Source organism: Beta vulgaris, chromosome 6, assembly GCF_026745355.1.
Source record: "Beta vulgaris subsp. vulgaris cultivar EL10 chromosome 6, EL10.2, whole genome shotgun sequence".
In the NCBI taxonomy this organism is placed as follows: Eukaryota; Viridiplantae; Streptophyta; class Magnoliopsida; order Caryophyllales; family Amaranthaceae; genus Beta; species Beta vulgaris.
In genome coordinates this window covers 64866525-64877713 of record NC_079207.1, presented here as the reverse complement: position 1 = coordinate 64877713, position 11189 = coordinate 64866525, and the positions used below count along the sequence as shown (strand labels likewise).

The 11189-nt window shown below is 36.6% G+C and overlaps 2 protein-coding genes across 5 annotated transcripts; one reads left to right on the top strand and one right to left on the bottom strand.

Annotated features, from left to right (window-relative positions):
* The first annotated feature begins 2022 nt into the window (after positions 1–2022).
* On the top strand, positions 2023–5452 carry LOC104897470 (serine carboxypeptidase-like 45). Its single transcript, XM_010684352.4, has 9 exons — positions 2023–2564; positions 2661–2756; positions 3365–3457; positions 3815–3894; positions 4047–4328; positions 4436–4560; positions 4702–4794; positions 4896–5013; positions 5124–5452. The coding sequence occupies exons 1-9, from the start codon at positions 2180–2182 to the stop codon at positions 5271–5273; spliced, it is 1422 nt and encodes a 473-aa protein (XP_010682654.2). The 5' UTR covers positions 2023–2179; the 3' UTR covers positions 5274–5452.
* LOC104897471 (protein NEOXANTHIN-DEFICIENT 1) lies at positions 4964–9446 on the bottom strand. 4 transcript variants are annotated; one of them, XM_048646407.2, is made up of 12 exons: positions 9305–9446; positions 8722–8802; positions 8496–8579; positions 8299–8362; positions 7730–7776; positions 7245–7299; positions 6922–6960; positions 6476–6647; positions 6075–6138; positions 5943–5999; positions 5549–5800; positions 4964–5267 (listed from the first exon to the last, which is right to left on the bottom strand). In XM_048646407.2, the coding sequence occupies exons 2-11, from the start codon at positions 8781–8783 to the stop codon at positions 5563–5565; spliced, it is 882 nt and encodes a 293-aa protein (XP_048502364.1). In that variant the 5' UTR covers positions 8784–8802; positions 9305–9446; the 3' UTR covers positions 4964–5267; positions 5549–5562. The 4 variants fall into 4 exon arrangements, with proteins under 4 accessions (XP_048502364.1, XP_048502362.1, XP_048502365.1 ...); XM_048646405.2 differs by having other exon boundaries at positions 9310–9389; XM_048646408.2 differs by having other exon boundaries at positions 8722–8805; positions 9305–9320.
* Positions 9447–11189: the final 1743 nt, after the last annotated feature.

Genomic DNA, 11189 nt, shown 5'->3' with positions numbered 1-11189 from the left:
AAAGCCCAAAAAAAAAAACTATTTTGACATTGATTTTTTATCAAAATTTGCCTAATTTGCAGCAAATAGCTAACAACCAACAAATATCTACCAAACATAAACTTAATGCTATTGACTAGTCAGATAAACCAAAATGAACTAGCAACAACTATCAACAAAGTACCTTTTTTTTTTTACATGAAGTGTAACTGTATAAGGTAGTTTTGTACTAGTTTATCACTGTCATTTGCTATGTGTGGTAAGTCTGTTCTTGTGAGTTGTTATAGGCAGTCTTGGGGAAAATGTACCTTTAGGGTGTGTTTGGTTGGACAAAAATCATTTTCAATAAAAAGTGGTTTTTTGTCAAAATCATTTTTCAGAGGAAAACACAATTCTAGATCGATTTTTCTTTGTTTGGTTGCAAAGGAAGTGACTTTCCTTGCAGTCCATTTTCCTTTGTGTTGTATGTTATTTAATAGAGTGAGGAAAAGTGTGGCTTCCCTTACCTCACTAATCCTTGGAAAATGAAGTTCAACCCATATTTTCTCGTCTTTAATCCGGTCCAAATCAAACAGAGGAAAGTGAGGAAAATAGTTTTCTTGAAAACACTTTCCTCTCAGCCATATACACCCTCAATGTGCAAACTGCAGTCCAACAATTAGCTAAAGAGTCTTAATTACCCAGTAACTGTTGTTAAGAGAGGATTTTTCAAGGACATGAGGAACATGAATTATAATAATGCACACTCATTCCTTTCACCAAACACTTGAAAAAAAGTAAAATATGATCCATGATTCATGATTCTGCTCCCTTAGCTTTCTCTAAATTCTATAGATATAGATATTATACATCTTTTTCCACACTGACACTATTGTTGTTCTCTATGTGTAACTTACATGCTGGAAGCATTTTCTTTCTTGATTGTGAAGTCTCCTTAAAGTTCATCATTTCTAAATTTTGAACTAATTGGACTAAGTGGGGAAAAGTAGATGCATATTAGAAGGTGAATGCATATACTAACATTATATTGTTATTCCCGTGAAAAAACACATCATTTGTTATTAAAAAGTTAATTAATAGTTTATAATTGACTTTTTTTGGGGTGAAAATCTTTATTTCAACAAATATTATGTAGAAGAAATGTTATTTTGGTGAAAAAAGCTCTTAAAGCGATTGTTATGTTCTACGCTTCTACCTATCTATAAGTTCTTATAACTTTTGATATAGGGGTATTTCTTTATAAAATCAATTGTAAGTTTGTAACCATGAAACCAGTATAATATATTATTGTAACTTCTTCTTGACGAAAAAGGTTACCTACTAGAGCATTTCTTACATAACAAGAGTTCATATTTTGTGGCGATAACAATATTGAAATAACTCTTTATCATACTTCCTTCATTTTTTTTACATGTACACTTTTCAAATCATGGACTCCTAGTCAATTTTCGGAGAAGGAGAGATAAAGACAAAGAAAACAAAAGGGTCCCATGTGAACATGTGATAGGAGAGAGATAGAGAGAAGTTATTACCCAAAATAAAAGTGTAACATTTAATTTGAAACTTCTTAAAATAGAAAGTGTAACATGTAAAAAAAAATGGAGGAAATATAAAGAATATTTAGCGACAAGAGTTGGCTCAAGTGATAAGCAGCTTGATGTCGTTTAAGGAAAGTCACGAGTTTGAGCCTCACCGTATGCAGGAATTCTTGTGGTGAGACTCACCCACCAAAGCCAGGTGTACGGCCCGGGTCGGACTCAGATATAGTCGAAGCAAAGCTCCGGTGAACTGGGTGGGAAACCAAACAAGTAGGAAGAATTATTTTTTTATTTTTTATAAAGGTAAGATTAAAAACATTAGGCTACCCTCCTCTCGAGGGTAACACCTAATACGTCAGATACAAGAATAGGAACAAGTAGGAAGAATGGTTAGATAAATAGTCTTATTTTTTTATTGTATTATACTGTAAAGTCTTGCAATATGAGTAGTATATAGACAAAATCTTTGTGGGTCTGTCTGAAGAAGTGCACCACAGTGGAGCAGCATAGTTACCTGCTACCAGCCTACCCTTCACTCTAGAATATATAGATACCCATCAATTCAACCCAACGTCTCTCTTTTTCTCTCCATTCACTCACTCTTATACACTTATACTCTCATCTCATAGTACAAACAAACACATTTGAATTGAGTAATAACCATGAGTTTCCTATCAAAGAAAGCAGTGTTAGTAAAAATGCTGCTAGTTTTGCATGTAGTCATTAAAATTGGGAGTGTAATGATGTTAGAATTTGAAGCTGACAAAATCACAAGTTTACCAGGACAACCTTCAGTGAATTTCCAGCATTACTCAGGTTATGTTTATGTAAGTTTTGCTAATCAAACTCAAAACAATCACAATAATCAGAAAGCTATGTTCTACTACTTTATTGAGGCTGAAACTGAACCTGTTTCTAAGCCTCTTGTTCTATGGCTCAATGGAGGCCCTGGTTGTTCTTCACTTGGAGTTGGTGCTTTCTCTGAAAATGGACCTTTTCGGCCTGCCGGTAACCGCCTTATTATCAATCACTATAGCTGGAACAAAGGTCTCTTTAATTTTCTGGGTATTTCATTATCTGCATTATATCTAAATTACTCCTAAGCAAACATCCCATCTTTTTTATTTTCCTGAAATTTTGCAGAAGCAAATATGCTGTATTTGGAAACACCAGCTGGAGTTGGTTTCTCTCATTCAACTAATATTTCCTCTTATGAAACTGCAAATGATCATACCACAGGTTTTCTTTATCATCTTGAGATTTTTTTGTCTTTATGAAACTGTCATTTTGAGCTAACAGCGAACTGAAAAAGCGAATTAGATAGCGAATTATGTTACACTGGTGTTTGTGAAACTGTCATTTTACTTCTTCTTCTTTTGTTACAAGTATAAGTTTATGTCTTCATTGGAGTATATTTTTATTTTCAAAAAAAAAAGAGAGAAATTTGATTACTGAATATTCAAGTATATTACTGGCTATATTTTGCACAAAGAATAGTACTTTAGTGGAGTTTTCTCTGCCTCTCAACTCAGCAACCCCACACAGGCACCCACCCTTGTATTCAACTTTTTCACATACTGCTGTGCTGAATGTGGAATCTTATCTGCAAGGCTTATGTTATTATTATTGTTTTTTACCTTTTCTAAGTTAAGTCCACTTCAATACTTTCTGGTTTCTTTTTCTTCTTCTTTACTTCTTTTGTATTTCCCTTTTTCTTTACTTCTTTTTAAGTTTTTATAGTTGGCAAATTTTATTTTATTTATTGTTTTTCAGAAAAGTAAAGACTTTGTGATTGATAGATTTTGGTCACTTCCTTATACTTTTTTGTTCTTTTGAAAAAATAAAAGCCAGGGACAATCTAAAGTTTCTGCAAAAATGGTTTCTCAAGTTCCCACATTACCAGAACAGAAGCTTGTACATTACTGGGGAAAGCTATGCTGGTAATTTTCCTTTACTTTATTTTGTAAGTACCTTTTCTTGGATAAAAGAACAGATTACTCGATCCATTTCCATATCCCTCGTGATATATATACTCACTCGGTCATCCATTTCTAATGCATATCCCATTTTCGCGAGGGAATAGTAATAATTGTTCTTGTATCTATTGACTATGCAACATGGGGGAAGGCATGTTTATGACTGATAGTAGGTAAATTACAGATAATTTAGCATAATACCCTTACAAGGATGTTTTTGTGTACTATTTGATGTGCTTTTCTCTTAGTAATTTTAAGATACAAGCAAGAATCATAAGACAACCATTTTGTTTGAATTCTCTATGTTTATCCATGAAACAGGTCATTATGTTCCCCAGCTAGCTGAACTTATGCTTCAATACAACAAGAAAGAAAAGCTGTTCAACTTGAAAGGAATTGCAGTGAGTAACACCCCTACATAATATAAGATTACTTTTGCACTAATTTCTCACTAACATAGTTGCTTCAGACTATCCTACTAACCATCAGTTCCTGCAGTATGTTACATGATGAAAACATTTAGCGTAAAGTTTATTTCCATCCTCGATTGCAGTTAGGTAATCCAGTTCTCGAGTTCATAACTGACTTCAATTCCCGGGCAGAGTATTTCTGGTCTCATGGATTGATATCTGATTCCACCTACAATGTATTTACTTCGGCTTGCAACTACTCGCGTTATGTGGGGGAATACTACCGAGGTTTTGTGTCACCAATGTGTTCCAAGGTGATGAGCTTAGTGAGCAGAGAAACCAGCAGATTTGTTGATAAGTATGACGTTACCCTGGATGTTTGCCTGCCATCTATATTCTCCCAATCCAAGTTCCTTACCCCCCATGTGAGTCAGTCTCATTATCATTATTACTTGCTCAGCATGCTTATCACCTAAAAACTTCGTCTAAATCTTTTCAAGCTTGCTCTTCTTTGTGTATATGAACATCACAGCAAGTTGGTGAGACTATTGACGTCTGTGTGGAGGATGAAACCGTTGGATACTTAAATCGGCGAGATGTGCAAAAAGCTCTTCATGCTCGACTTGTAGGAGTCAATTCATGGACAGTTTGTAGCAGGTATTTCTCTCTCAAAGCTTGTAAATTTCAGTTTTAATTTTAGACCGATGTCATGTTTGTGGAGTACCTCTCTTTAGCTGTAACACATTGATGTCAAATTTATGTGTCCTGATGTATGACACTGATATTCATGCTTAACAGAATCCTGGATTATGAGATGCTCGACTTGGAGCGACCAACTATACATTTAATAGGCAATCTCGTTAAGGCAGGAATTCCTGTACTGATTTACAGGTAATAACCTTCAGCTTTATATCATGGTACAGTCTCTGCCTCTTTTTTTTTTTTTTTTTTTTTTTGAGTTATATATTTTTTTCTTTTGCCTCTGATTACAGTGGGGATCAAGATTCGGTTGTTCCCCTAACTGGAAGTAGAACACTAGTTAAGCGGCTGGCAGAAGAGCTAAAACTAAACACAACTGTTCCTTATAGAGTCTGGTTTGTGGGAAAGCAGGTCAGTCTTATTCTCTTCAAGAAGAAGATTTTCTTAACCAGAAAAGCTTATAAGAAGCTAAAAACTAACTTTTGGCTGTAACAATTAAGAAAATGGCTTCATTTGTCCAGGTTGGCGGTTGGACGGAAGTGCATGGAGATCTCCTTTCATTTGCCACAGTAAGGGGAGCATCTCATGAAGCTCCATTTTCTCAGCCTGAGAGATCCCTTGTGCTTTTTAAATCCTTTTTGGAGGGGAAGCCTCTCCCAGAAGTACTGTAATCATACGTGAACGAGTGAGTGGACACAAGAAACAGCCAACATAATTGTAAGTAGGATATTTCAAGTTATGGCTTCGTGTGAATTCTGTACCAAGTAAGAAATAATGCAAAATAGATCAAAAGATCGACTTAAGATCTTACATCCAAGGGAAAAAAAGTTCTCTAATTATAACTGCTAAATCTGGTGAACCAAAGAGGAGATTTATTATAGTTACAAAAACATGGATTTTTTTTCCGAAGCTCAAAATTGTTGGACTCTGAGAAGGGCCGACTTACCATGAAATTTACTTTCATTCAGAGATGATAAGAGGATCTTCAACATTCATGTTCAAACAGTTGAATTCTAAAGCCAGTATTGGCTTTGATAACATTACAGAAAGACTCAAATGTCTTCTGTTTTCGTTAGTTTCTGCCATAGCTCGATGTGCAGAATTTGAACTCTGCTGCTCTTCAGCGTCCTGTCGTTCAGTCCTGAGATCTGTTATAGGAGGAGCCTTATATATCTGTAGCGGCTGTATTACACGCACCCTGTATGTAAAAAAGAGTCTTGCTTAGGAAAACAGAAAACATATAAACGAATAAAAGACTACTTTATCCCAAGTTTAAGAGAAGTCTATAATATGAAGTCATTTTTGTATGTAAGTAACAATATCTGGCAGAAAGAACAAACCTGCACTCCATTTGGCAAGAATACTTGAGAAGATTGGGATTATACTCTGTGCGTCCACTACAAGTTCAGCAGATGAATCCTTAGAACTTTTACAAAAATTGGAGCTCCACACATGCAGAACTGGAAAATTACCTAAAGCTTGGAAGTGACATTTTGATGAATGGACCCAACCACACTTTGGAATTCTCTTCAGGCACTAACCGGATAGAAACACAAACGTAGCGAATTCAATCAAACAGTTCTCACACCACAATCAACAGAAAACAAACAGGAACAGATAAAAGAAGACTAGAAACTATTCCTCCTTTTCAAAGTTGCATATTAGAACTTGAGCAAGAACTATGAACTCATTAGTCTACAAGATCATAGTTGCTGTTCAAGATCACTAAGCCTTTCAAACAACGTATGCGCAAGAAAACCTACCCGATACACAGATATCTTATCAGGGTCAAAGAAATGTCAAAGTTGGTGCATGATGTTATTATATCTGACATCTTAAAAAGACTGCACTGACAACCTGAAATCAAACTCACCAGAACTCTGGAGGTTGATACTGAAATCCTCAGATGTGTGTGTGCGTCCGCTTAATTCAGTCACTTCAGTATCCAAATGAAGCCTTGAACTAGGTTTGGTAGTTGCTAAACCAATCATGTTCAGGAAGCGATTACCTCTGCTCCTCTCTGGCCGAGGATCTGTTGCCAGTCTCTGCTCTGGACAGCAGGGAAGCAATATAAGATAGCATTCAGTTATTTAAACATCAATAACTTTTGATCTTCCGTCTAGTTTCAAAATCACTATAAATACTGAATCCACAGCTAGTGATGGCCTTCTGAACCAACTCATAATTAAGCTTGAATGGCAGCATCTTAACAGCCTTTCCAGAGTTTTCTTATTTTAATTTTTTTTTTGACAAGGATTACGCATCACTTAACATTGCAAAGTTACGAAAAGAGCATACTGAAGCTTTAGCTGAACCCACCTGTGTAAACCTAGCAACGTGACTCGGAAGTCCCACTTCCTACACATGATCAGATCATAATAAGTACCAAAAATTGAGGAGAAAATATACAAGTATTTTCTTTCACCATAGAGCAGGTAACAAAACAATCATACTCCCAGGAACAATAGGATATGTGCTTGATATTAAGATCAAACTGTTCCATTATGCTTCCTAGGTGCACCCAAGGCTATAGTATATTGCTCATTTGCACATTTTCTTTCGTTGCAAACGAGCAAATGAACAAGAAAATACCCTTGCATGAACGAGCTAGGTGCGCGTAGATGCACAGTAGATTTGCATACCTTCCGTCCATGAAGACATGCCTCGTTGCTGCTCACAAGAACCTTAGACGCCCACCTATTTGACAAGTATCCAGAAAACAATCAAAGTCTCAGTGTTATACCATGTAGCATGTTCCCATTTTACATACTGATGACCACAAATATTTAGAATCACTGTTAAGTTCTAGTTTCTAAAAAGTTCCAAAAAAGAAATGAAGGTATTAGTTTTATAAACAAGTGGAGCAAACAATTATGCACAAGTTAGTTGAACTTTTCTAGCAACCAGCAAACTTTCCCAACTTGGCAAAAGAAAAAGTTGCTGAGAGAGTTACTACTACATGTCAAATGCTTAGTCAGAAAGCAGAATGCAATCTCTTTTTTTCCATATACTCCCCACCTTTCTTTTAGTTTGCTACAGTTATTTACTTAAAAACTTCCATTTTCTAGTCTAATACTCCAGTACAGTTGAATCAAGCAAGAAAAGTTAAGTTTACAGAGGAACATACGCGCAAGATGTCGGTGGATTCCAAACAATTCCTGCAATAACCACTAACTGAAACAACAAACCACAAGTACAAAAAAGAACATCAGTATAGTGCACTTTCCTTTCCATATAGGACATGGAGTATTGTATAAATCAAAATACATTCTTTCACAATACATCTCACATTTCTGCAAAGTCTGAGCAGTAAATTGCTTAGGAAAAATTTACAACTATCTAGTAAAGTATCTTGCTGATAACAGTTTCCCCTTAAAAAAAAAAATCCTGTTGATAACAATTATGGAAGAAAAATACTCATGTGACTGACTCTCAACTAGAAGGAGGGGAGATCTATATTCTATCTGTTGTTAATGGTCGAACGGACAAGCGAATCTTAGAACTAAGTAGCTAGCATTGGGTTGTTAATTTGTTAAAATATCTGCATTTATGAATTGTATCTATCAAGGGAGCTAATTAGATCCTATACACAAGGGAGAATGAACGAAATCACTTACACTTGAATATCAAGACTATAAGATTATCAAGTAGTTTAAAGCAATTGAGAGTATTTAAAAATGAAACATAGGCAGCTACCTCATCAAAGACTCCAGCAGGGCTATGATCATAGTTAGCATAGAAGAAGCCACCCAGAGTATATCTGTATTAATCCAAAGTACACTGAAATTTATTAACTCCAAAACAGATTATAGTTCTCTAAATTAGGCGGTTAACGAGACAGATTAGGAAAGAAAGAAGCCAAATTTGTATCAAAGAAAAGAAAAAAGGAATACCCAAAAGCTTGAACTAATGTGAACTCTTTGGGAATGAGAGCTCGAGCGACATCGGATTTAACTAGATGGAACTGATACAGGGCTCTGCTAAACACAAAGCCAAAAATGTATTTAAACTTTAAGCAGATAAAGTTGAGTTCTGAAAAGCGAAAAGTGGGGATTATATAGTGTGAAGATAAGAGATAAGATAAGATAGTGAGAATGAATGAAAGAAGGGAGTACAGACCTGCCTTTGAACCTCCAAGGTGGTTTCCCATAACCTGTACTACAAGTTTGTGCTTCCATCATTATTTCACTTTCAAAAAACCTGCTGCTAAGAAGTTAGTTATATACAGTATATTGTGGACTCAACTCAATCCGCTTAAATGAAAACCAAGTGCTGCATTTGTTTGGTCCACAGAATTGTTTTCAGCAAGTATTTGGAGCATGTTCTTTTGGACTGAAGTGAAGTGTATCGAACTGTACTCAACTGAATTAAACTGACGTGTACTGAACTGAATTAAACTGATGTGTACTGAACTGAATTAAACTGACGTGTAGTGAACTGAATTAAACTGACGTATACTGAACTGAATTAAACTGAACTGAATTTAAGCTCAAAAGAAAAGGGCCGTAGTAGCAGTATGAGACTATAAGAAGGTTTTGAAAAGACCAAGATAGGCTGACTCACACATTCCAATCTATATTCTATATCCTATATATTCTTCTATATTCTATATATTCATGTCAGAATCATATATCACTTATGAAAGAATAGACATTTAACTAATAACAAAGAAATAAATGAAAGAAGCTAGCTTAGTGAGTACCTCACATGTGAGTGTAACCTGGGTCTGGGAAGAGGAAGAAATCTGCAGATTCAGAGAGAGATTGAAACATCAGCAGATGGATGGAGATGGAGATTCTGATTGTGATTTAGATGGCATATATATTTTTTTTTTTGAGGTAAGATGAAGTCCCTTGTTCTTGCAGAGTGAGACTCAATTTCGGGATCTCTAGGATTGGAAGTGATGTCAATACCACTAAACTATTACCCGCGAAAATGACATATACTAGTTATATATATTATACTCCATATACATAGTATAAGAATTATATATGTATAATTATTTAAGTGAGAAGTGATGGGCCGTTACCCCCCCTCCAATCTCAAGGGGAGGCTTGACTGACATGGCTCATGCTTATTGCCTACTGCATTGTTGTAAGAGTGAGTATGTGGTATGTGGATAACACTTTTTAGTTTAATAGTTTATCCCTATTCTGAAGCTGATAATAAGAGAGAGAATACTAGATCCAAACTAGTTTCTCATTTGCCGCCAATTCACTTTCTCCACCACTCATTATCATTTAACATTTACTTACTAGTTACTCCCTCCGTCCTTTATTAATTTACCCGTATTTCTTTTAAGGATGTGACTTATTAGTTTATCCCTTTTTTTGTTTTTGTTATTTTTGGAATGGGACCACAAACTTTTCATCACACAGACATTCAACTTTAATATAAAATAATAGTTTCTCTTTTTTTCTGTGACCTACAACATTATTTCTCCTAAAACTCTATGCAAAAGAAAGGGGTAAACTAATAGAGGACGGAGGAAGTACTATATATCCTAATTTCCACTCTTTTTCATTTACCTTTTTTTAGGGAAAATTCCTTAGGTACCCCTGAGGTTTGGCGTAATTATTCCCAAATTATCTCCCACATTTGGAAAATTCTTCAAATACCCCTGAGGTTTGTATTTGTGCTCAAAATACCCTTCTTATGGATGGAATCTAACGCCATTAGGTTTTCCTTTCCTTCTCCCCAATTTTCTTTTTCTCTCTCCATCCATCATCCTCCATTGATGAACATGGAAGCTTTCTCTCTCCTCCCACCCCCACTCTAAAGCCCTAACCACCCAACCCCCACCACCTCCCCTTCCCGCAGCCCCCTCCCCTACTCTCCGACCACCCCAGCAGCCCCCCTCCCCCACCAGATTAACCCCTCCCCGCAGCCTGCGCCCCTCCCCCACCCCGTCGCAAGAACCCCACCCCGACCAAATCGACGCCGAGAACCCTGTCGAAATCGACCCTACGCCTTCTCCCACCCAGTCGAAATCGATGTCCATTTCAGTTTGGTTAATGAGCAGTGGCGAAATCGATCTTCTTCAGTCGGAGATTTGAGATTTGGGAAAAACATAGGAGAAAGAGAGAGATTGCGAAAATGGGGGTTGCGGCTGGCAGAGGTGGGGGGCTGCAGGGGTGGGGGAGGGGTGGGGGTAATGGGAGGTGGTGGGGGTTGGGTGGTTAGGGTTTTGAGTGGGTTGGGAGGAGAGAGAAAGCTTCCATGTTCATCAATGGAGGATGATGGGTGGAGAAGGAGAGGAAAACCTAACGGCGTTAGGTTTCCATCCACAGTAAGGGTATCTTGAGCACAAACACAAACCTCAGGGGTATATGAGGAATTCCCCAAATGTGGGGGGTAATTTGGGAATTATGCCAAACCTCAAGGGTACCTGAGGAATTTTCCCCTTTTTTTTAATCTACTATAGGATCTGGTCGACACAAGTTTTTGGGTAGCTTTTTAGAGCTTGTTTGATTAACCTTCAAATACATGAGAAATTAGAATTCCAAGGAAGTAGGTATATGTGTTGTTGTTTGGTTGGCTAAAATATGGGAAGTAGAACTTCCTAGAAAGTTCTATTTCCTACAAAA